At 52.4% G+C, this 26,267-nt stretch overlaps 1 protein-coding gene across 5 annotated transcripts in view; it reads left to right on the top strand.

Moving 5' to 3' along the window:
- Window positions 1–26,267, top strand: part of LOC144146118 (uncharacterized) — a 123,332-nt gene that overhangs the window by 13,258 nt on the left and 83,807 nt on the right. For 3 of the 5 annotated variants that reach the window (XM_077678068.1, XM_077678067.1, XM_077678072.1), the window contains exon 1: window positions 1,085–1,318. The exons of the other annotated variants lie outside the window; for them this stretch is intronic. In XM_077678068.1, coding sequence (XP_077534194.1) covers window positions 1,100–1,318 — 219 coding nt within the window. In that variant the 5' untranslated portion in view covers window positions 1,085–1,099. Of the gene's footprint in view, window positions 1–1,084; window positions 1,319–26,267 lie in introns of those variants that run through there. 5 annotated transcript variants of the gene reach the window in all.

The following is a 26,267-nucleotide window of genomic DNA, read 5'->3' as shown; positions in this document are numbered from 1 at the left end:
AAATGACACGTCCACCTTGAACCAGAGTCATGGTGTCTCCTAGGTGGCGCGTCATCCGCTCCTCACAGTGTGTGTGTATGTGCTCGTTGTTGTTCTTGGCCCGCGTAAGGCGCGGTTCGATGCAGGTTTGTCTCATGGTCGAATGGACCGTTTTTTTTCCCCGTTCGGCAGTCGGTGCGTCTCGCCCCGCCCTGACGGCGGATGTGGCTGCGCGAAGAGGCGCGGCTATATTTACTGCCGGTGGGCAGCATCCTCGGACGAGCACGTCGTTTCCTTCGCACGCGGTTACGACGACGTATGCGTAATGCAGGCGCCGGCCGGCTTCCGTCGACCGACACTGAACTTGGAGGCAGGGGCGGGGGGAGGTCGTTGCGCGTCGCCGTGCGTGCAAGGACTCCCGGGGTGCGGGGAGGAGGGTGATGTCAACTTGCAAACGGATGACGTGTCCGAGGAAAGCAGAGAACCACCAGCTGTGCACACACAGACGCACGAAGGAGGAGAAATGGCGCGCGAGAAATCACGATTCGCGGAGGTTCCACAGCAGCAGCCAGCATCCTCTCCATCAGTCACGCCGCTGCACCGCATGACGCCCTGTTCCTTTTCTCGAGTCGTCCTCCTCCCCGGCGCTCTTGTTTTGCGCGTCCCCCGAAAGTGGCCGGGCGATGTCGTTCCCGGGCACCCACGCCGAGGGGGGGCTGGCTGCTGCTGCGGCCGTTACGCTGGCTGCAGTGCTACACCACGGGTCACCGGCTCCAACGGCCCGGTCGTTAGGAGCCGTCGTTAGCGCCGCGCGAGCGGCATTGTAGCGGCCCAAAAGCGGACCACCCCCTTCTTCCTAGCTGCCCTGAAAAGCGGCCTCTCCTCCTCTGGCCGGCCCGCTCTGCGAGCGGTCGGACGCGCAATCGGGAGCTCCCACACGGCGCGTCCTCCGAGGCCTGTCTGCGATGTGCTCGTTGTCCAGCCAGCGGGGCGACGGAACCGCGGTAGCCGACGACCGGAAAGCAGTGACCGCCGGAGGAGCTCTTCCTTCCGGGCGCTGAGTGCGACAGACGTTGGCCGTTGACATCACTCGCGCAGCGCTGCAGAAGACGCGGGCATCATGGTGGTTGTCGCTAGCACGCTGGACGGTTCGGTGTCTGGCGGTGGCGACGGTGCGCAGGGGTGGTGCGTCACGCCGATGACGTCTCCTCATCGCCGGGCGACGATGACGGAGTCGTGGCCCACCTCCCCGGGGCTGGCGGCTCCCACGCCGCCGCCCCTGCTCCGTCGACTGTTCCTGCGTCCCGGAGCGGGCTTGGCCCACTACGAAGCGGTCGTGGTGAGTTACGGCGGGCTGTGTGTGTACGTTGTGGGTGTCGCGACGCCCGCCCTGGGGCGGGCGTGGTCGCGCACTGAACGTACTTGGGTGTGAGCACTTGTTTGAGTGGCTAGGAGGCTGCTTTAAGGGACGGAGAGTTTGTACTGTCCGTCTTGTTCACTCACGCAGCTGCTCGTGTGTAAATTTACCGAAGGCTTCCAGTTCGCTGGACCCTCCGGTCTTGCGCATTTAGCTGGACGCATTTCTGTATGTGAGAAGCCGGGGGAAGGAGGTGGGGCGTTCGCGTCATTTCCAAGTATACTATTGTAGTAATGGAATGATCAGTCGGTATATAGATGCATGTAGATAACTATAGTGATCTCCAAACTGATCCTTGCAAGCTTCCTTGAATGGTTGGTACACCTGAACGATCTAATTGTATACCTTCGGGTGCGCATTTCCGACCCTGTAAAAATTGGGGCGATAGTATGCGGGAAAATGGTCATAGGTGTTAAAGTAGAAGTTTGGGGCCGTGAACAGAACAGTTCTGCGGCGAAGTTCCATGACGAGCAGCTTTCGGAATGGGATATCCGTAAGCAGTTGGATGAAAAGCCACTGACAACTGAAAATCTTTCTCGCAGTACGGTCCGGTGCAAGCGCCCATTTTACGTGCACGCGTCTTGCATGGGCAAAAACTGTGTCCGTTCGTACATTAGAACATCCACATGAGCGCCGTCGTAGTCATCATCGTCGTCGTGACTCCCTTCTCAGTAATCCGCCCCTATAGTTTTGGCGGAGAACGGAGTTATAAGTACGACTACCATCTCGCTCCTTTGGGATGGACATTGCGGACTAAGTACTTGTACACCGTGCTTTAAAAGAGTGGAGTGACGCATACCTTGTCCGTGGAAACTCAACACAGTTCACACGCGCACGCACAGTTGCGTGTACATGTAGGAGTACACAAAGTCGTTGTAAGCCATCACGTCCAGTATCTTTAAGAGAAGATTCTGAAAAAAAAAAGGCGCTACCTTCGTCGCTTCCCTGCGCGGGAGGGGCACGAGGCGGGGAGGGAACTTCCACCCGTAGACCTTAGACTACACTGCCTTGATCGGAGCAATGGTGTAGTAACGTACGTGAGTCGTTTTCAACAGCTTGTGCGGGGTTATACCGCCGGCAGAGTCGTGGGAACCGTACGGGCGTCCGACGGCCTCCTGTGGCCTCCCTTTCTCAGGCGTTGTGTGTTGTTGGCCGCCCGTTGTCGATGATTTCGCCCTGTGCTGCCCAATTTTCGCTGCATCCCGTTGTCTTTTGAATTACTTCCGACGCCCGCGGACGGCGAGGAAGGATGTCGCACACGCTTCTCTGGCCCCTGCCCCCCGTACTTATGGAAGGCTGAGAAATAGCAGCGCAGAATAACGCGTGCTACACGGACCCATCCTGGCTGCCGCGCTTAGTGTCTTGCTATAGCTGCTCCCAGATGGATATAAATTGAGGGAATAGAGACCGTTCCCTGTCTGCTGCAACAGAGGTTATGGTACAGCCAGGGTAACAGGGTTGTTCTTGGCCAGACCGTGTTTGTCATCTCTTTGAGAACGAGCTATGCGGCTAGGTTTCGACGCATCGCTGTCGTGCCGCGGATGCTTCAACAGCGTGCGAAGTTACTCAGCAGCGCGCTCACCCGCGGAGGCTTCGCGTCGTGCAGCGAAGCCAACACAGCGGCTCGGCGCGTAATTCCACGAATCTTCGTCGCGGCTCAGGCCCTCTTGCGCATGCGCTCCCGGCGCGCGCCGCGGAAGAACCCGTGTGCTTGACTGTGCTTTGAAAACTTCGTGTCGAGGCATGTTTGACCCTTTGAGTGGAGGGTTGGTTCATATATTATTGTGCTCTCATTTAATTTGTATGCGTGACATGTTGATGTGGACATTATTTCTAACCCACTGTCATAAAATAGTGAAATTGAGACGCCAACCTGCCTGCGCTATTTGTGTGTGTGTGTGTGTGTGTGTGTGTGTGTGTGTGTGTGTGAGAGAGAGAGAGAGAGAGAGAGAGAGAGAGAGAGAGAGGAGAGAGAGAGAGAGAGAGAGAGAGAGAGAGAGAGAGAGAGAGAGAGAGAGAGAGAGAGAGAGAGAGAGAGAGAGAGAGAGAGAGAGAGAGAGAGTTGGAAGGCCCTACCCGGGCGTTCCTCCAAGCCCTTTCTGGCGGGCAGCAAGTGTGGCGTTCGGGGGCGTAAGATTTGAAGGAAAAAAATGAAGAAAATGTCCTCGAAACCAGTCTTGTTCGCATTGCTAGAGGAACGCAAAAAACAGACATTCGCAGCAAAACGGTGGTATACCTTTAAGTATAGTTCCAGATATACGGGGAAAATCGATTTCCCATTGTTCGACGTACTATATAAAACATCCCGTTCTTTGGTTCTCGTAACGAGGTCTGCTTTCTTTTTTTACCGCCGGGACGTGCTATTACCTCACGCGTATTAGAACGTCGTGACGTGGTCCAAGGAGACCTTCCCCCAGCGCCTATATCTGGGACAAGCGCGAACGAATTCTCGATTGCATTTCGATATTTTCGACGATCGTGCAGGGCCGCGTTAACTCCTTGCGCTACACTGGCCTGCGTCGTCGTAATGGCTGCTGCGGCGGCAGGGCCTTTATTCTTTCTCCGTTCTCGAGGGGAAAATGTAGGTGATTCGACGCTCGAAGCTTCCTCAATAACCGTGAACATCAGGCACGCACGCCAGTCGAGATTCGGTGATTTCGTGGCGGCCATGGCGGCCGGCCTTTAAAGAGATTGCGGCTGCGAGCGGACCAACGAGCGAGGCGATAGCTTGTGCGGACTTGTGCGCTGACGGCCTGTGGGGCGGTCGCGTAAGCAGCGCTCGTGCGACGGCGATAGAACGAGGCGTTTGTTCAAGCCACTGCCGGGCGCCTTCCCATCTTTCGGAATTGTCGATCGTACGGAGATAAATGGGGCTTCAATTTTAAATGGCACGTGTTGCCATTGTCTGGTCGGCGTCAACCTATATCTCGTATTCTCCCACTGCATGGATGCCTCGGTGGACTCGTGTCTGTCCCGTTCTCTTCGCCGCCACTCAGGTGTTACTTGCCAAACTTTACCGCAAGTTGGACCCTTGCTTTTGGGTGCCGCCTCCTGCAGGCATTCAAGTCGCCGTGGCCTCGTGTTTTTGTTTTGCGTGGTGGTGGTGGTGGTGGCCCTCCCTCGTGCCTACAAACCTTTCTCAGTAACGTCGCAGGCAAAGAAACGCTTGCTGAAACTTAGATGGGATAGCGTCGTGCATGAAAAAAACGATGTGCGAATACCACTTCCAACGCGTCAACTTCGTAACGCTGCCATCTTATCCGTACACCGATATTACCCCTCCCTCCCTTCCCTGTAGCACGTGGGGGAGGCAACTCAAGAGGAAGTACCCTGAGGATCCCTATTCTGCAACCCCCCCCCCCTCCCCCTCTTCCTCCAACTTACTACTTCTCTTCCTCCAAACCCCCATCCTTCTCCTGTCAGGAACGGTTTGCTTGGAACTCCCTGAGCTCTCGCTGCGGTATACAGCGGCAAAACCATGGGGACGAAAGAAAACGTGAAAATGGAGGTTAAACCGCAGGTTCACGCTAAAGTCGACCGTCTAGGGCTTGAGACACACTAGAATCGTAATTCCGTTCTGCTCCCTTCGTCCGGGCGGTATCTATACAGTGATGCGTCACCACTTGTGGGGGGCTTCCATTCACACTATAGCGACCGACAGCGGAAGGCGCGTTTCCGTCGTCGTGTTTGATGACACATGGGTTGACTGGGATGTGACGCTGTTTTAGAGGCAGATATTCGCTGGCGTAGATCGTTCCTCAGAGGATCGCTGTTTTAACGATGGCGATATTTTTTTTTACGCCGCGTAACGACAGTTCTCATATTAGTCCCGACACAGGACAGCCTCCCTTCTTCGCGAGCAGTCAGTTTGGCGGCTGCTGGCATGTCCCACACAGCCGTGCGCATCTTCCGTGAAAAGTTAAGCTCAAAATGTCGCCCGCTGCATGCGAAACGTTAACGCCCGCATCTACGGGCATGTGTGAAGTATAAGTTCGCTGGCCCCTCCCGGAAATCAGATAAGCTGGCTACCCCCCGAAAAACATAACTCCTCTCACATTTTTATTATTTGTGTGCATTTTAAACACTACCAGTCTCTTATTCGAGACAAAGCAGGCGGTCGTGCAGAAATAGATAAACTACGTAACAACAGCAACGTACAGTCACGAAGCCGAGAACGTTGCAGAGTTCTTCCAGTGAACAGTGTTTATTGGGGCGAACTTGTGCTCCGCAATAAACTTAAAGGTGCACTGAAGGTAACCAGCCAGTGGTTTTAAATGAAATTTTGACCTTCCCATAGCCGTTTTAGCGTTGTTTCGGTGCCGAAAGATGTCTTAATTTCTGAGAAATCGCTGATCAAACAACGCATTTCTCTTCCTCATTGCAACCGCGAATACAACGCTACCACGTACCAACCGGTTTTGTCGATTTCGGTCAATCAGTCGTGCGATCTCGAACTTCCGCGTCCTTTTCTGCTCCGGATCACTAAGCCAAATGTTTCTTCATGGGACCCGTGATCATTACTGAACGCTTCGACCGATCGGACCGCGGACCGAGTCCGCGGTCCGATCGGTCATAACACGAACGTGTTTTATTTCCGGGTACACAGATTTCGCTCACGTCAAATCCGTCACGAAAGTGACGGCGGTGCAACGAAGCAAGCGGCCTGTAAAGGGTGCACCCCTGCACACAGGGTGTGCTTGCGGGGAAGCAACCTTTAGTACTAAAGAGTTTGTTGTACTTAGGTTTGTTTGTTTTCGGGTTTCATATTTTAACACTAAAGTGTTTTATGCCGGTATACACTGATTTCAGTGACGTCATATCCGTCACGGAAATGACACCAGTAAACCTTTGCAGAAGCGACCGGGCAGCAGGGCGTCGCTCGACAAGCACACCCTCAAGACAGCCGCCTACCCGCAAATCATGCTCAGCTGCAGATTTCGCTGCACATTTCACTTTGTTTTACAGATTATTATGACAGAGAAATCAACCACAGTTTTTAGATGCGAAGGCATCTCATTCACCCGGCGTCGTCGTCGGCGTCCGCCCCTCCCCCATTCTCCTCACCGCGCCAGCTGCGCTCTCCGCCGCTCACCCCCTCCTCTTTCCGATAGCGAACACTCTCTCGCGAGGGGCATTGGATTGGATTCGCTTGGCTTGGATTGGATTGGATTAAAGTGGATTGTGTTGCGTCATAGCCGCGGCAGACGCACTGGCTCCGGCGCGTCCCCTCACCGTTATGCGCGCTATAAAATGCGGTGCCTGCGCCGCTCCGCTCCATCGTTCCAGCGCCGTTCCTCCGTTGTCCAACGCTGCAACGTGAACCCCCTATGCGTCGCATCTACACAGGGGTTCCCGCGAGGGGAGGTGGTAGTTATTGATATATTTTTGGAGCCGTATTGGTAAAATATTTGTCGTACAATCTTAATCATTTCCGGTGCAAGTTGCGCGGTGTAGCCAGTGGCGGCGACATCCGTCTTCAGGTTTTCGATATTTTCTGCCTTATTTCCCAAAAGCTACTCATAAGAGTGGTCTATTCTTGTTCTTGGTGAGCTAATCTACCCATCTAGAGCAACTTGTATTTTGCCTTCAGTGTCCCTTTAACACACAGGTGTCGAGGAGGCAGTGAACAGAGTGTCGTGCGCAGGCGATCGTCGTCGAGTAAAGTGTCATGGCGTTTGTCCTGAGAGCGTTAATCTTTCCGCGCTACACTTTCCGGAACCGTCGATTAGATCGAGAACACTGCCGATCAAAGAAGTCTAGTGGCAGCAGGGCGAAACACTTTCCCTATCAAATGAGGTAGTCTGCGCGGCATACGAAAGGTTTAAGGCGAAATTCTTGGGTATCTGTGTTTTAGTGGTACGCGTGAGGGACAAAGAATCGTTGTCAGGGGTACACAGAATCGCAGAGAAAATCGGAGCGCAAGGCGTGAGCCGGGGATCGCGCGCCGGGAAAGGGAAGCAGCAGTGCGGGAGGAGGGTCGGATGAAGGGGCTCTGGGAAAGCAGATAAACAAACTTGCAACCATAATTGGCGACTTCAGCTGCACCCACCAGGCTATGGAGAAGCGCCGTGGTGGAGTGCTACAGTCTCTTTATGGACTGCCGCTTTGGTCTTTTCGCCTCACCATGGGTTTCCGCGCTATGAGCTCGAAACCGCCTGTTTGCTTCTGAGCGGGAGGAAAAGGCTCTGCGCGAATGCTGGACCACACTTCTAACAACGGAGCTGTTGTAGGTCGGGCCTTTTAGTCCGTCTGCTGAAGGTCGTGCGTCACGCAGGAGTAGGAGCAAGTTCCCAGACCCACCGATAGAGGGCGCAGTGGTCTCGCAGGGGCGGGTTCCTCTTTTTCCCGCTAGGGGAGGGAGAGGGGGAGCTTCCCGCCGCTGACGTTTAGCTGCCGATTCCTTCGCGCGCGAACCGTAGAATTTGCGCGGCGACGGCGCTGTCGTTCTCGGGCGCGCTCTTTGACGTTCCAGCCGACAGAAGGAAACCACAGCTCAGCTGTTTCAGCTGATTTCATACTGGGTGGAACTGGGTTTAGTAGTCTGTTTGGTTTACTTATGTGCGCAAATTTTTCTTTAATAAGCGCACTTCGGAGCTGAACTGGCTCCTTGGGTATGACATTTATTCGCGGCGTTCTCAGAGTGCAATTACACAACCATTCCCACCTTGGCTGGTGGCGATAAAGCTAGACTTAGTGACTGGCCTTCGGACGGCGACCACGTAGAGAGGCACACGCTTCATTTCCTCTCCGCACAACACGTTAAACGTCGCACCACTCTCGGAAGTTTTACACTTCGTCTGTGATGAGATCACGAAGCCAGCGGTGTCGCAGCGCGTGCATTTCCGTTTACACATCGCATAAAAAAATTACGCACGCCTGTGTATTTGGTGCTTGTCAGAAAAAAAAATGCTACGCAATGCCGTCCTCGATGTATTCTCAAGTGCACACGACACTCGACAAGACGGATGCATAGCAATCATGGCTGAAATTTGTTTCACGAACACGCCCGTCGGCTTGGCCTATAATAAATAGGGTCGCGGTTTCGCCTCACCACAGCGGGGGGTGGGTTTTACGTCTCCGAGATGTACGTCAGGTTGAAATTGAGTTTTGCATAACGGGTAAAGCTGAATTGACGGCTCGCCTGTCGCGAAAATGTGCCCGACAGCACCTGCCTTCGAGTGCGCCAGATGTGAGTATGACGACGCGTGTACTTAGGCGCGCCGTACTCAAGCGTGCAGAGATTGAGGACGACCGTTCATCGAGCCTCGAGGTGCCGGGTTTGATCCGCGCCTGCTGTGGGCGCACTTCTAGTACAAAAGCGGCTGTGTGAGCAGTGTTTGGAGGCGTTAAATGTTCTCTCGCCCCCTCAAAGCTCACGCTAGATAGGCCTTGAGTTGGCACTGGCGGTTCCCGCCCATCCGAGTGCATACTCAGTGGCGGTTGAATGGGAATGCAGTAAAGGGTCCATAGAGCGAAAAGTCCGCCGAGCGGCTTGGCGATTCTGACGCCAACGTTCGCAGCGGGGCCCCGCCGCTGGAAGGGAACATGATGCCGATGGATGCAGTGACGTCTACCAGTGCGGGTGTTGCGTGTTCGTCTGCCCGTGCTCGGCTGTCGCATTTCGCTCTTAAAGGCGAAGCGAAAGCTCTGTTACTCCAGATACAAACCCAGAAAACGCCGCGGTCCTGGCAGCGTCAATCTAACCTTCAAACTCAGCCAAGGTCAAGCCAGCTCCTGGCGCGGTTGCAGAGTGAAAGCGTGTAATCTCTCGCTCGTTCCGAGGGAAGTGATGGGGGCAGCTGGATACAGGAACGGGAACAGCGCGTGCCATCAGAAAATGATCCAAGGAGGCGGTGGATTCATCCAAGTTCGTGAGCGTTAACTGCGGGCTTTCGGCGCTAAAAACGAGCTGTATCGCTAGGCAAACTGGGCTTCCCCGCGTTTCAACCACGGCAAAATTTTGGTGGGGGAACGAGTTTGCAGGTCACGGTTTGCACTCCGCAATGGGCAAGGCCCCTTCGCTACAGGGTACTAGAAGAGAGGTTCAGGACCGTTTGGAGGAAGGAGGGGGGGTGGGGGGGGAGGGGGCGGGTCCCTTTTGCGATGAAAATTTCTGAGGAACTCCTGTTGTAAGCAGCGCCCCTGCGGCCACTGTTTACCGGTTGGCTTCAGAAGTATTGTTGGTAAAATGAACACCTATCTATTGCATTAAATAGTCTTATTTTTATTTATGACGCAAAGTTTTTCAAAACTCTACAAATAGCTGTTGAGTTTGATTTAAAAACTTGTAGGTGGCGCTGGCTGCAACAGGTGCTCTCCGGGGAACGCCTGCGCTTCATACATTTTTTTTTCATCGCAAAAGGGACCCGCGCTTTCCATTGGTTCCCCCCCCTTGCACGACGCACCTCTGTCTTCTAGTACACTGTACCTTCGCTCTGAGTCGGCTCCACAATAATATAGCGATACATACATAGGCAGGTGCGTGCATTTCGACGCATCCGTGATTGATGCCGCGTGGGCGGGCGGCGTCGGCGCGTCGTTTCCCAAGGCCTCCGCCGCCGGCTGTTCGCGCTGCGGATGAACAATGGCCGCTACATCAGGCACCGACGCGCCATTGGAGACGCCCGCCTGGAGGCCGCGTTCCGGCGAAGAGGAGAGCGAGACGCGTGTTTGTTGTGTACCTCCGCTGCCCGTGCTTGCAAATGTGTTGCCGTTGCGACACGCGCGAACAGGCACGGCGAACCGGGCCCGTTGATAAGCGCCCGCCGAACAATTGACACGTTCTCTCCGGCGTGTGGTGGGAACGCGGTGCGTGTGGGAGCGTGGTTTCGTTGTGTACAGTAATGGGCAAATGTAGAGCGATAACGGAAATATGAAGCGGAACACGCGAATAGCGTGATTTCTTTCCATGCAGGTCGAATGGACGCCTGTATCAATTACAGTAATATAGTTGGGAAATTTGCCTTTCGAAGTATAACAGTTGCGCGCCATTACTTCGTCCACTCGAACAGTAATAGTTTCGCGTGTTTGGTTCATGTTTTCCGTGTTCGCATTTCATTTTTCCACGAGTGTACTCGGCGAAAACGGTGGTGAAGGAATCGGGCCTTGTGGATTTTAAAAGCTGGTAGGCTTAATAGGCATCGTCATCATCTCCATCAGCAGTAGCAGCCGTTGACGCTCAGCGCCCTCCCAGTGATTCTCAACCACTTCTTGCCTTTTTCTTTAGCCCCAAAGTTTCCGTCGCATTCCTCCACGTCGCAGCTTTTCCCACTTCCGCCGATCCCTTTCCCGGATGTTCTCTCCGTACTGGTATGGTGCCCACCTTGAACGCATCACTTGACGTCTATGTCCTTTGGGCAGTCGTGGCGCTCCGATCGCTGTGCCTCCAATACAGGCTGTGCATTGTCTTGGCCGCGCAGTTTCTTTTTCTTCTGCTCCCAGTGGGTGGTGGTGGTAGTGTGCACTGCTCCACTTGCTGGGAAGGCAGCGGGCGCCCTTAACCTCGTCCTTTGTATACCGCGAACGACCTTGAGGAGAGAGATGGATGCCGCAGCGTGTCCCGTTGCACACAGTGCTCCACTGGACTTCCTGCAAGCGCCGCCGCCGCCTAAAGTGCGCTTGCAACGAGTGCGGGAGCAGGTTTAAATGGCCGATTGATAGCATCGACCGGGTTCCGAGCGGCGGCCGACCTCGTGAGCGCTCTTCTAATGGTTTTGGCTGTAAGCCGCCCCCCTCCCGCAATGCGCACATCGCCCGCGCCTTGAGCCGGCTTGTGTTCACATTTTCCCCTTCTCGTGAGCGCCAAGGGCCAGTTTGGCTTGCGTGGTTCGATTATCGCCGCTTGTTCTTCCTTTTCCGACTTGTCCGCTCTTCATCGTGTAGTTCCCGCCCGTTATTCTTGCCAGTTTCGCGCTGGTGGCCACGTCTGGTTACCAGGTCGGGGCTATATGCTCTTGTAGCGCGCACCGGGCTTAGGATTGCGCGCCCTTGTCGGACCATTCGGAATCTCCCATTGCGTTCGTGCTATCTATCGCACGTGCGAAACCTTGGTTCAGACCTGCACAAGGGCGTGAATTGGATGGTTGTGGTGGAGCGTACTTCTGGCGTGTCTCTGTTAGAGATGGCTGACATCTGGCGCTTGCCGCAGCTGCGATTTACGAATGCTCCAGTCTCCAGGGTGGCGGCAAAAAGTCAAACAGACGCCGACTTTTTTTTTCTCCGTGCATGTGGACTGCATATTTTTTTAGGACTTCGGGAACCTGTCTCACCGGGCTAATAAAGCACGGACAACGTGCGCGGAGCCTTGATAGCTGGTCGCATAAACTGCTTTGCGCGCATTCTGTCTGAAATAGTACTTCGTTTGTTTATAAGCCTCCGCTGGGCTTGTTGCAGGCAGAATTGTCGTGGGCCGCTTAGCTGCAACCGTTCCTGACCCAGCTTCAAACTTGAGCCGAATAATTCGTATACCTTGTCTGCTACACAAGATGATAAGGTGTTTATATATAAGGCACAATGCTGTACATTTGTTTTGCGTGCGAAGGGAACCCCCAGGGATATGCGAAAAGCGTTTTAGTCGAGTTGCTTCTCAACTCTTTCACCTTCGTAAAAAGCAAATGGAAGGAAGATGAGAAAAAGGCACTGAGCTGCTGAAGTCCACCGAGACGGATTGAATATCGGCTGAATCGAAGCGCCCTTTTAGCAGGCTTGCGTAGTCGGCAAGGCGCCTAACTATACGGGCTCGTACTTCACTGTGCAGCCACCTTTTTACGCGTGTTGAGCGAGCTGGCTGCCGGGCCCTTTTGCTGTTGATGCGGCGGAACCGTATGTCCGCACCCACGCGCTTTTTGGCTGCCGGCAGGTGTGCGTGGGCATCCGTGCCTGCAGCGTGCACGCATTTGCTTCGGTCCTCGCCGAGTGGCCTCCGCATCTGTCGCCACGCAGCGCGACCTGCGTGCTGATTTGGCAGCTGGCCACGCACGCGCCAAGTTAGGCGCAACTTGCGACATTGATCGGCCCTTCTATTCGCCGCGAGCTCGACATGTAGGTGGCGACACCGTCGCGCTGCTAGTGTGGATGCTCCGCAGAGCGGCCCGTAGGAATGCACACTGTGGGCGCGCTTCGTGCTTTTTTCTCGCAGTATGAGCGCACGAAAGGTGCAAAAAAGAGTGGTATGCTGTAGTTCGGTTCCTCAACGTTCAATGTATAGCATGGAAGCGGCAGTCAGTTTTTATTACTACGCCAAAAAAAGCGACGGCTCATCGGGAATCTCAGAATGGCCGTAATTGTGACAATGAACTTGTACGCTGTGGCTCGTAGCAAGCTCGATCTTTCCCGACTATGGCTTTGAGCCTTCAATAACAGCATAAATAGAAACAAATCAGGAAGCCTCGATCTTTGAAATTCAGTTTACAACGGCAATCTCAATCGCTTTCACTGGTAGCATGACGCATTCTTGCATTTGTGGGATGCCCTGAAATGGTAACACTACTTAACTGCCCCGAAATTCTTTCTAAGAGCTTACGATATGTTTTGTGTGTTCAAAAGGCAACATAAAATTACTGAATTTTGATCAGCACAGAGATATAAATGTAACCGCTCTAACGGGTCTTTTAAATGAAATTTTAGCGACTCTGAAGGAAGGTTTGATGAATAACGGTTTCGGATCACTTATTTACGGCTTTCGTCGCAAGTGAACTTGCGAATTGAATTGTCAACGCACGCAGTACAATCAACATCTCATGTTTAGCTAGGTTTTAGCAAAGTGACAAGCAGGTTTACAGTGTGCAAACCAAGCTTCTGGGACCTCACAGTGAGCACAAATTTTCTGTTACGGCTGCTCTGTTGACCAATTGCGTTCCTTTTAAAATCTAACAGGTGCCTGCAACACTGAGATGTGTTTGCATTCTTGCGTATAAGGTCGCTTACGAACCCTAAAGATGGCAATAAATGAAGTTGCGCTGTTGCAGATGTAGTAAAACATTTCCTTTTTATTTCTCGTTGCGAATGAGCGCAACGAGTTTCCGGTAACTACTTTGTTTTGTAAACTGAATATCGCCTTTGTCTTTTATTTCTTGAGGATTGATTAAAAAATGAAATTCTGTGCATTTCCTTTTTTTTTTTTTCGTGAAGAGGGGGAGGTCCTGCCAACGGTGCAAGAGCAGAGAGAACAGAACGCACGTAACGCGAAAAGCCAAACTATGGTTATCAGTATTACTTACAATCGAAACTACACTAGGCGTTGTGTTCTGTAGCGGTGAAAAAGCAGTACTTTAACACGTATTTTCAAAATTAATTAACCCCCCTTTGATCCGAGATTGTCCAGGAATTGTGGCTCGCCTTTTTCAAAAATCTATTGAAAGCAAGCATTGTGGGAAAAAATTAAAAAAAAAAAATCAGCGAGTGAAGGCACACACGCCCCTCACACATGTGGGCAACAACGTGCATTATATTACGCGTTTTCTCCTCTTTCTTTAAACTATAGGTTCACCTTAAGAGGTTAAGACGTGACCATATTAAGCATTTGGTTATGCTGAGTGAGACACGTTTCTGGACAAGGTGATTCATGTCGGATTTGAAATATATGAAAATGACACACGAAATGCCACATGACTGACGCAAACTCACAACTGCTTAATTTTACCGAAAAATCCCCCCTAAATACTCTTGCGCATCCATAGAAACGTATTTTAAATAATACGTAAAATTAGCAACTCAACACAGCTGAATAAATGTTTATTCCTCCTCCTGAGTATAAACAACGACTGTCCAAAAATGGTATTTATTTTAGAAATATACGGGAAGGACACGATCACACAGGCGCTTGCTGGTGTAAAATACGTGTCCTGTAATGTATGGGCGATAGCTCAGGGGTCGTGTGCAGTGTAAGTGTTTTTGTTTGTTTCTGCTTTCTATAAGGACACAGCGCAGTTTTACAAGGGTGTGGAATTTGCACGCGTACGCAGGTCTTGTCGCTTCTTACCCGTTTCGCATACTAAACTTTTATGCTTTAAATAATCACCACGCCACCTTCAAAAAGCACCCTTAGACGTTCCCGAAACGGCCGACGACTGCACTCAACAATAGGAAAAGTGCAATGTGTGGAAGCAATGTTCACACTCAAGCGGTGACCACGGCGAAGATGTTTCGTGGAATTAAACCAGCGCATTAACCCACAACGGCCGCTGATTATTGCGTTTCTAGAAGAAATGCGCAAGCAGAGGTAACTATGTCATTGCTTACTGCCAAACGAGCACACATATTGGTTGTTTTGTCGTGTGCAGCACGCGTCTTGCGCCGCACGCAACGTGAAAAAGCAGACGACGCGAGAGCGCCATCCACACTAGGAGCGGTTCGTCCCGCCGCCGCCAGGGGCCGACTCTGTTCGCGCTCGGGGCGAATACGGGCCGCTTCGCGGGGCCAAAATATAAGCGAAAGTGAGGAGATTGGGCTGAAGGGCCTAGCGTTCTTGCTCTCCTTTTAATGCCGGAAGCACTTTTTGGGGCCGCCGTAGCTTGGCTCTCGTCCTGGATGTCTTCCCTCCCATGTCTCCAGACTGTGTTGTTTCCAGAATAAGGCGTCGATTCTTTAAGAAAGGCGCATTCAGTGTGTACAGCTGTGCTCGCAGGGGAGGACGCATTTTAAAACGGCCATCGCAGGAAATCGGTCAGGATCGCAACGAAATTTTGTGGGGGAAACCTCAGCGCGGTGTTCCTTTGGCTGCGATATTTTGGATGCATCGACAAGGACTCCTACTTTAAAGGAGGACTAGGGGAAAGCAGTTTGTCGCTTTTTAGTGTGAAAATGGGAATTTTGAGGTGTTAGGAATGAAAGGGGGGGGGGGGGGGGGAACACAGGGTGGGGCTATAGAGCGCGCGCAACATTCCGGTATATATTATAACTTCTCTAATGACTCACCAATTCGACTACGGGGCTGTATTCAGTTTCACTTTTCGGCTTATCTATGAGGGTTCACTGTGAGAGTGTTCAGTTTGAGATTAACCTACGCTTAAGGTTACACGCGATTGAGTTCACGACTCCAAAAACGTCGCAGACGCTCGAGTTACGGCCCGGGGGTTTCAAAGAAGGCCCACTACACCGCGAGTCGCCGGAGAGGCAGTGGCTAATCCTCCCTCCCTCTCCCCGCCCCTCCCACGCACACGTGTGAGGGTAGAAGGAAGGGAGGGGGCATAAAAAGTGACAGCATGTGTATTCGCAATAACTTGCTAACACACACACACACACGCGCGCGCGCACGCACGCACGCACGAACGCACGGCATTGGACTATGATTCCGCGTCTCAATGTAGCACCCGATAGTATGCCAGTACCTTTTTGGGGAGTAGGTGCCCCTCGTTCCCCTTTCTCCGTGCTTAAAAGGAGCGGATCACCGTTCCGCGCCTTCACGCTGGTAAAAAGCTGCGGTTATCGCGGCGATGACGATGCGCTGGGACGCACGCAGAAGTGTTCCGTCATCATGTTCTAAGAACCTTCGATTTGAGTGATTGGGCGGTTTAAGTCGCCGAAGCTACACCTGGTCCATGAGGCGCGCCTTAATGAAGGAGGGCTCCGGGTTAATTTTGACCACCTTGGGGATCTTGAACGTGTTCGGGAATCTCGAACACGCGGGCGCATTCGCTTTTCGCCTCTATCAACCTGACAACGTACATCCCCACCTTCACGTTTTCCTCGAATGGATCCCCGGCCGCCAAGGCATAGAGCGTAATGAACGGGCTCAGCCCTCAGCCGGGGCCTGAGGAATACAATCGATAGAGCAGTGCATCACGGAAGGCGCCTAGAGCATCTCGGTGACCTCCGCGCAGCAAGAATGCTCCTTCCCTCCCCATCTAAATTCATGTCACGAAGACACGCTGCATATATAAGACAGGCGCAGACATTTTCCCTCCCCTGTGGTCTGTTTCTCCACTACATACAGAAGTCACCAGGCCGTCTGCACTGTGGGTATGCAGTGGCTATCCGGACAATGAACACACGTATTGGCGCTGTGTACAAGTTCCACATTTCTTTCCACCAACCCATTCCCCCCTGATATTCCCTATTCGTGGTCTATAGCTGGGCCGCTTCCCCCGAAAACCTACGGGCAGCCCTGCGGTCCCCCTTGGCTGCCCACATTGTAACCCTGGTATTTCGAGTTCTTCCTCCACTCGAACCTCCACTGGAGGAGATCCTTGAAATCGATTTCCCTGTGTATAAGGATTGCGGAATCCTCCCCTCAGCCGAGTGGAGGGAGCAAATGGAGTGGAGGAGGCACTCGGAATACGGCCGTAACTCTCTGTGCACCTCCGCCGGGCCCGCCACTGTCGGAGTACCAGGGAACACCCCCCTTCCTCCGAGGTATGATAGTTTCCTTCCCCCCCCCCCCCCCCCCTCTCTCTCTCTCTCTCTCTCTCTCTCTCTCTCTCCATTAAAAAAGCGGCCGCCGCGGCCGGGAATCGAACCCGCACTGTCCTTGGGCTAAGCAGCACAACGCCTTAGCCACTGAGCCACCGCGGCGGGTGTTCTAAGAATCCTCCCCCTTGCTTGCAAGAACGGGTGTATACACGAGAGATAAGGTGTTCTGTAACGAGACTGGCTACGTTAACCGCGCAAATGCGCCTACAGCTTCTACGCTAACAGGCACATTAAAAGAGGGAGACGAGGAAGGCGTGCCGTAAGCGTGAATCCCAAAACCTTGTGCATGCCGAAGAAGCAGAAACCCTCAGCGCAGGTCCTACCGTTCGGCCGGTGCGCTGCCGTTCGTACGTACGGACACATTTTTCGCTGGAGCCGGACGTAAAAATTGCAAGATTCGAATTTGTCGGTGAAGGTACGCGCATTTCCCCAGAGTTGACCCTGCGACATATTGTTGCGAGGATTGCGCTAGAAAGGTGGTGCTCATGAAATATCTCGTCGCTTGTCCCCAAGCTCATCAGAACAATATGATGACGTCCTAGCCTGTGCCTGGCATCCTGTCCCAAATTTGAGCCACGAACTGAACCGGCAGTCTCGTGAGCGGAGGAGAAGCGCAAGAAATTCTCACCACCCCGTTTGTACGCGTCTGGTGTGTGTGTGTTTTTTTTTTTTTTTTACACGTATATAAAAAGCGTCTCCCTACTCGCACTCAGTTATTTTGCCGACGCTGATTATGTTGCCAGTCTGCGACGACCCACGCGCGCTATGTATACGCTTTTCTCTCCTCATTCCAGTGTAATTGGCGTGACGTTACGCGGTCACGCCTTCAGGCAAGTGGGTCAGGGAAGCGCGGCGCGCTTCGTGACGCTTGCTTTGCATGGAGCGCCGTCCTCGGCGGAGAAGAAAGGAGCTCGGCGCCGGGAAGAATAGGCAGCCCTGGCCTGGTACTATACACTCTGTGCGCAAGCAGCGGAGCCTTTCAATCGCCCATACTATATCCGGCGCGCGCAATCTGCCACTGTCTCCCGCAGTCTTGACGAGTCCCTGTACCCTGCTGGGCTTCAAGTACACCGAGCGGCTCTGTGCACTTATAATCTACGCGTAGTCAGCGATGATACGTGCCAAGAGGGCGTCAGGCCTATTTGTCGCCTTGCACGTTGTCAACGCGTTCTACGTAGAGGAACGGCGCCGTGGAGCGGAGGAGCGAGCGTGTACGCCGCATCAACACGCACGATGTTGTCGGCGCTGCTCTACTTTTTGTGTGTGCGCGCGTGTTGTGTTTCTACTCGTCGGCGCCCACTGGAGGTCGACTAACAAGGGTCGCCCCACATTTCTATTTTTGGACGCTGTGGACGTCGGTGAACGTGTTTTTACTATCATCGTTGTTATTACTCGAAAGTGGGCGCACCGGGGGCCTTCGGGGAGGAAACGCGGTGGGGCGCCGACAGGAGGCCGTCGTCGGGGCCTTGGAAGGAAACTTCGGGGGTGCGAATATTTATGAGCGAGGTATGAAGGGAGGCGGCTGCGTCCTTCGTTCGGGAGGCCCAGTGGAAGGGGAAGGGTTGTGTTCATATTCGGACGCCACTGTCGGGGCCTAAGTTTCGGCTGACGAGCCTCGCCGTCTCGGCCTCAATCTGCAGCTCATTCGACAGCAACGAGGGCGTGCGGATTGAACTCATTTAAGTCGCCTTGTCTGGATTAACTTTAAGCCGAGCTGAAAATGCGTTGCTTGCTTCTTCGTCATCGCACAGACGCGTACAACGCGTCTAATGAGAGGTCGTAGTTTTGAAAAGTATTGAGCTCTGCCTACAACGTGTAGTTTGTCGGCTGCGTGGCGGACTCGCCATGCATGTGCCCCGTTTTCTGTCGAAGGCAGCTAAAGCGCGACCGTCTTACTGTCGATGTACCTGGCAATATTTCATCATGGGGTCATGCCGGTAAATAGACAGTAGCGAAGCAGTGTCCCGCTGAAACAGGGGTTATTTTTTTTCTGCATCAACGCCATTTAGTGCGTCGTGCGAATCTTTAAATAAGAAATTCTCTCTTCACACCTTTCTTCCTTCAATACAATGCTCTGTTTTAGCTCCAATTTCCTTGTTAGCGAGCGATTTGTCCGTTTTCTCATATTTTTGTTTGCCCACCCAGGTTGCGCAATATTAAGTAACACAAGGTATAGCAACAGTAGCGTGGCCTGGAAGTTATCTTTTCTGTGTATCCGATACATCCATGGCGGCCACGAATCCGTTCTGCTGTCAGGTGGTGTTGGTAGATGTGGCGTGTGCCGGGGCTCGTGGAGGGTCACTCGGGTTCGCGTTCGTTGCGTCTGGTTCGCTGGGTCCAATGTGGCGTCAGCTTTGACGAATGACGAGACAAGGTATGAATTGACTGAACATTTTGATCCCCGCTGTGACGTCACTGACCTGAAGACGTGAGGGTGTCGCAGTGTAGGTGACATTTTTTGGGCGCTTTGGCTAGGTTTCGCGTCGGCGTGGCCGCAAGTCCCCGAGCGTGCTTCACTGCGCGCACACATGTAACGCGGCGAAGCTCGCCCGCGAGGTTGGTGCAACGGAGGCTGTAGTATTTCAGATAGATGCGGAATTCGAAAATTGGCTGGCGATCACACGGTGACGCGACGCGAATTGACAGCGTCAGCCGTTCGGTAATTAATTAGCGATTGCGTCGTAGTTTTATTTGACCTTGACTTGACGTCGCGTTTTCGGCAAGGTAGCGAATCACGTGAACTTCCTGCCATCTGCTATCGGTTCGCCAGTTCCTTCGACGCCATCTGCTATCGGTTCGCCAGTTCCTGCGTATAAACAGATGCGGTACAAGTATGCCCGTGACGTCGGCCTTAGCTCTGTACAGCGTGGGCGCCGTCAATGCGCTTCGCATCGCCGTGATCGCCCGTCAACGTTTCAGCCGGTGTACTGAAGCCGGAGTCATAGAACAACTCCCGCACGCACTGCTTTTTTCCCCCTCTACGCAGAAAAAAATAAAATTCCAGTGTACTCTACGTGTTTCGCGCGCTGTCGTCTCGGAAAATCCGGAGCTCTCCACTACGGCGAGAAAGCATGTTTCCTCGATCAGGTAACCTTCTTTCTTGCTGGTGTAGTTACCCGTATATATCCGTATGCAACTGTTGTGTCTGTACTGAATATGGATCTCATCTACACAACATCGTCGTCTGTGGGAATTTTGTTTGCGTGTGTGTGTGTTTGTATTTTTGGTAGTCTCTGTCGTTGGCTGCAACGAACTTCCGTTCGCGTGTCGAACGAACGCGTCGCGGACATCATTTCGACTACCTGCCGTGATTGTGTCTGCAATGCACTCAGCGAACCTGTTGTTGTGGCAGCTGGATGTGGGTCATTCTGTAACCGGTAACAACGTGGGAAGGTTCGCCGGCTACCGCGCGTGGCAGGGAATGTCGAGCAGCCGTATGCAGCAGCAGCAGCCTTGTTGGGCCGAATTGCCCCATTTTGTTTTCCTTCCCGCACTTCTCGCTTCGGCACTAACCCACCAGAAATTCGGCGTCGCAAAGCGAGCGGAGCGTGGCCTATTCACATCGCACACGGCAAGGACGTCATGTGGTGGTTCAATCACAACCTGTCTCGACCGAGGCATCACAGGCTCCTCCGCAAAGGAGTTCGGAGGAGGCCGTGGACGATGAATAGACGTCGTCGGCCTCGGTTGTTGTCCCTTTGAGCTTCCGTGGCGCCTTGGCCGACATGCGGGCGCCGAGATTGACGCGGAGAGGCCGTCCTTCCCCGGCCTCGGACTTGGCCCTCTGACTCGTCGCGCGACGCCGTCGGCGTATCGTGCTTGTTTGTGTTGTTGTCTGCTGCAGAAGTCGGCGGCGGCGGCGGCGTCGTTTGTGGGCGCGCGTGTATGCGTGGCGGATGGACGTAGTTGGGCAACGGCGCCGCGGTCGGCCGCCGGAATTTGAAGGTCGACCCCCCTCGCTCTTCTGTTTTATTTTCCATTTTGTATACATGCGGGGCGACCGCACATATATATGTCGGTTTCCAGTCCACGTCCTCTGCAGCATGCGCGGGCGTCGTGGAAAGAAGAGGTAAAGAAATGGACGCGCAAGCAAGTGAGGCAGCGGCGGCCGAGAAATCATTTTGCCTGCGAGGTCGTCTTGTCTGCCGTAGGGTTCTGTTATTTCCGCAGCTTTCGCGATGTCGCCTGGGCGTGCGTTCCTCGATACGTAGGCAGGCCGTGCACGTCGCCTGTCTCTTGGTCGTGGATTGTGAGGCACGTGACTTGCTTGCTGCTGGAACGTTAGGAAACGCAGCCTTCATTTCTGCCGGATTGGGCTTTCGCTGCGTTTCGTGAGCGGTTTAGGAGCAAACCAGTTGCGGGACGATGGATGGAACGAGTTCTGCAGCTACGGGCCGCTTCACTGGTTCGAATCCGGATTTGTCTGCTGGGGGAGGAATGTCAAAACGGGGCAGTTCGTTGTGAGTTGAAGGGCAAGTTACAGTCGGCTTAATCAACGAACAATGATTGAGAACGCGCATAAGCGACACCCCTAAGTTCCCGTCTGTCGTGAGAACAGGCTACAACGAGGAAAGGTTAGCCACTCGGGCTATGAACCGAGTGATCGAGAAATACGTGCGGTATAACAAACCTCTGTACGCGTCCTTCATAGGTTATGCAAATGCGGTTGATTCAGTGGAAACAGCTGCAGTAGTGGTAGCTTTGATATGTTTAGAAGAAACGAGCCGAACATTGAAAACTAAGGACTAAGTGCCCCTGCACTAAGGACTAAGTGTTCTAGTCCAGCACTGTCCCTGTGACTTCTTTCTTAACACTTAGTCCTTGGTTTTCAATGATTAGCTGGTTTCTTCTAGCCTTAATATGCACCGGGAACGAGCCCACTCGTCACAAGCCCACTCGTCACCGGAAAACTCGTCGTAGGCCAACTCGTCACACCGGCCTTTTCGTACAGTGCCATCTCGAGATAGGAACTCTCGTGCGAGGTGCCTTCTCGTCACATGGATTTCGTTACACCGCGGCCGTGTGAACAAAAGGCTAGAAGCCCTGACCGGAAATTGGCGTTTAAAGCCGGTCTGAGGCTGGCAGTTTAGGAGGGCGTGCCGAGGTCTGTGTGAGCAGCAGGTGTGCATAAAGAGCTGTTTTTTTTTCTTTTGCTCTGGAGGGGGGGGAGAGGTCAGCGCGATTTGCACTTCTTCAAGTGCTGATCGTCAGCAGCGTTGAGGTGGTGTACGTCCGTATTTTCGCGCGTATAACCTGCCCTTGCATACAACCCGCACCCCCACTTTCAGTCTGCGAATAAAAAATAGAAATAAAAATTGGCGAAGCTTGCACCAACTCGCGCAAGGCTTGAACCATAGCTAAGCTGTAGGATTTATTTCTATGTAAACACTGAAGGACACACCACCAGGCATTGCATTAGGCATCGCATTGAAATTGTTTATTTGTTGATTTGATTGATTGTGGGGTTTTAACGCGCCGACGCTACACAAGTGACGATGCGCCGTAGTGGAGGGATCCGCAATCATTTTGACCACCTAGGGATGTTTAATATGCGTGCGTCGAAATCTCGAACACACGGACGTTTTCGCTTTTCGCCTCCATCAGAAAAGCGTCCGCCGCGGCCGGGAACCGAACGGGCTTCCTTGGGCTCAACAGCACGGCGTCATATCCAGCTGCGCTACCGCGGCGGGCAATGGTTTTTTAAATAATATTAATCTTTATTTCACTGCACTGAATACATAGTCGGGCCAGCCAAAGCCAAACAATCTTGTGGGGCCTTTTGTTAACCTGTCCCGTTGTCGCTTTTCACGGTGGTGGTAGTAGTCACCGTCGGACGGCACCCCCCACGGCTCGCTCGCAAATACCAAGATATCAACGATCGCATCGCAAGAATCCTGGCTGATCAAGAAGGCTGAGCCACAGTCAATACGCTTCGGAATATTTCCCGCAACATCCGCTTCCGCTACTGATGAAGTGAACAACAACGCAACTCAGCGTTGAAGACGCCTACACAACGAGAAAACAGTGCAATAGTACAACAGTACAAAGAGACTGCAATAAACATTTTTTTTATTTCATGTACAACCTGTTCACTGCGTCATTTATAACAATTTATTTTTTTTTTTGCATGCCATGTAATACAAATTTGCAGGCTATAATCATTTTAATATACCTCGGTATGGCGGCATATTTACCTCACTTCCTGCGTTAATAGAACACTCGCTCGCCTACATCATTTTAAAATGGGCGACGTATCTATAGCAGCTGGAAACAGCGCTTCAGAAAACAAGCTCGTAATGTGAGTTTTCCGTGTGACGAATATTCCGGTGATACGAGAATTCCTCGTACGAAATGCCCTGTGACGAGTTGGCATTCCTGACCAGTTTACCTGTGACGAGTTCGCCTATGACGAGTGGACTTGTGACGAGTGGGCCTAGACCCATATGCACCAACTAGCCCAGCAACAAACTCTCTAGCATTGGCTTTGATAAAACAAGGGACAAAGGCTCCTGGAAGAACGTATACAAGGAATTTATGGTGGCGATGAAGCTTTATAACAAGAAGCCCTCTCTCCAACGTTATTCACAGTCTATTCTAAATGTGGTATTTTGGGGTACTGGTTGGGAGAATTCCGGGATATACGAATAAATGAGGAATATGCGAGTCACTTCAGATTTGCGGACGACGTCATCTTGTTCAGTGAGTCCGGCGAGGACCCGCAAATGATGGTTCAGGAACGTTATCCAAAAACCTCATTCGTAGGAGTAAACGAATGTAAAGAAATGGAAAGTAAAGTTAAAGGCCGCTATGAAGACAATTACGTGTCGTTTATTAAAAGGCTGCTTTGTCCCGGTAACGATAACACCATATATATCGCAGACCTTAAAATGACTGTGAAGATATTCAAGAATTTTCCGGTCACTTTACGGCGATTTTCCTGTGACGTCGCTGTACCTTGTCTTTGGGATTGACCACCGTCGATTAAAGTTACCGCCGAGAAACATGAATGAGTAAATGTAGTGAAGCCTCTAGTTCCGTTTAGCTCGTATCATTTGAATGCTAGCATGCAGTTAGCACACTGATAGTGTTTTTAGCGCTGGACCGTATTAAATTCCCCCTGTCCCGCATTACGCCACTGAAGCGCGAAGTTGGGATGTTTTTTACTATATCTTGGGTTATTTTGGTTAAAAAATGTCTTTCGTGGCTGGAATGGAGCCGAGGGAGCTACCGAATGCTAGACTTTTTTTTTTTTTTTTCAAATTAAACAAATTTACATTTTGTTTTCATGATCCCTTTAAACGTTAGCAGAGATATACACCGTTAAGCCAGGGCTATGTCATGCCGGAAGCGGTGGGCGAATACATCGATCTTGCGCAAGTTTTCAGACCCCCGCCCACGCCCACGCCACGAGAAGGATATCAGACGTATAGAATTTCCATCGACCGGGTTCATTCGGCGAGCGCCGTCAGGTACAGCAGCGTACTTCTTCCCCTAAAAAAGAATGGTGTGCTGATTAGTTTGTGCTCTTTTAAGCAAGCTAAAGCCTGTCTCCTGCCCTTCTCGTGCTACAAAATGGGCCCCTACAGGCGGGGTTGAGTTAAAGTGCCTTCTTGACCGAATTAGGCCTCTTCTCTGTGTAACCTTTTGTGTGTGTGTGTGTAAATGTGACGAAACCTCGCTTGGTGCCCATTTTTGGGACTCGGGAAGAGAAGAAAACATGCTAGGCAGCCGGCCTCCTGCAAATTTTCTTGGAACGGTTGCGTTGAATGGGGAAAAAAATATAAACGTCAGCTGTGACGTCATTACTCGGAGCGTGACTGTCTGGCTTCGAGCAGCACGATTCCGCTGTCATCTTCTTTTCCGCATTTTTCTCCTTCGGCGCTTCGTTTTCGTTGGCGCATCTCTAAGCGGTCGGGCCCCTTTCTTCTCTGCGCCTTGTGTTTTGTCTGTTAGGCAAACGCTTGTTAACCGCCCCGCGGGTTCTTGTATGCAGCACTTCGTGTGTTTGCCTTTCATTAGGAAGCTCGCCTGGCCGTGTGCACGATGCCGTGCAGCCATCACGCACGTCGGAGACGAGGCCGCTTCCTCCGACAGTGGGTTTACCCAAGGCGTATTGCCCTGTTTGTCCTGACGTCGAATGACACGGCGACGCTGCCGCCGTCTTGTCTTCCCGCTCCCTCGCCTCGACGTAACGGGACCGCTCGAACCATCCCCTGACGTTGCATGCTTGCCTCGGAGAATTTTGACGCGTCGTCCGCCAGTTTTAGGAGCGAAGGCTCTTAGGGGCTGGGGCTGTTGGCGTCTCTTTCGTCGTCGTAATCGTCGCCTCTTGAAGTCGCGGCACTAAAACACCGGGAAACTCGTTTGCGGCTCGCGCTACAACGTAACGCGTGCTAAAAGAACACCGGGACACTCGTTTAAGCATCGCGCCGGAGCGCTTCGTAACGCGTACTAAAAAAACACCACGACACTCGTTTACGCCTCGCGCTAGAGAGCTTCGTGCTTCAAAGACAAGAGACTTCTACAGCAAAGCTGTACACCTCTGCCCCCCAACCGTTTCATCTCCGTTGACAAAAACGCCAAGACACCACTAATACACTTATACACTGCATGCTTCGCCCCTCCCCAGGTTTCACGTTAGTGGAGACAGCCCGGGATTTATTTTCCTCATTTTGGTCCCTTGGGTTTGTCAATTAGAGAGAGGGCTATCGACTCCTTTCAGCGAAGCTTGTGGGTGTCTTCAAGCAAGGATTCACCGGGTGACGGTTGGAGTGCGTGTCGCGCATTTTTAAGCCTCAGCGCACAAACTCATTTTAAACTTAGTGAGGTGCGGTTAGGTATTAGTCCTAGCATCCCACCGAATCGGAAGGGCAGTGGCAACTTCGTGTTGGTCAGCGGTGGTGTGCTTGTTCGTCTACGCGATTATAATAGAACATGTTTTATTTATTTTGTGCAGGCGAAAGGGACGCCTTGCGTTTGCCTCCCGCTTTTTACAAACTGGGAGTACAAGCTCTTGAAAGCGGCAACGGTGTTGGCAAGAGAAGCCAGCTTGGAAGTTTCAAAGCACTTACTTATTCGAAGCAAAATGTATGGAGAACTCATACTTCCTGGAAGCGTTGGCAGTATGTTTTAATTAGTGCCTGATGCAGCGACAAGGCATACATGGTGTTTAACACTCACCAGATTGAACAGAAGAAAAGTGGGGGATGAATAAATGCCTGTAAAAAATGTCGAGATATGTTGCCGGTGGAAAGGCTGGCTGCGGGTTCATACCCCTATCCTGCACGACCAGCAGTGGTAAAATGGGTCGTTTAGTGAGAAACCGGGGGTAGCTAAAGTTAACAATAACGGAATGCCTAATTGCGGACTGCGCATGGGAAGGCACTCCTTTCGTGCAAGATGATGTCGGCCCGACACCGAGAGTTATGAAGCCGTCCGTGTACGTCCTTGAACGGGGCTCAGT

The sequence above is a fragment of the Haemaphysalis longicornis genome, unplaced genomic scaffold (genome assembly GCF_048455015.1).
Source record: "Haemaphysalis longicornis isolate Haplotype H1 unplaced genomic scaffold, Haemaphysalis longicornis Haplotype H1 scaffold_7, whole genome shotgun sequence".
NCBI classification, from domain to species: domain Eukaryota; kingdom Metazoa; phylum Arthropoda; class Arachnida; order Ixodida; family Ixodidae; genus Haemaphysalis; species Haemaphysalis longicornis.
Note: the sequence above shows the minus strand (reverse complement) of the source record. Positions and strands in the feature narration are given on the sequence as shown.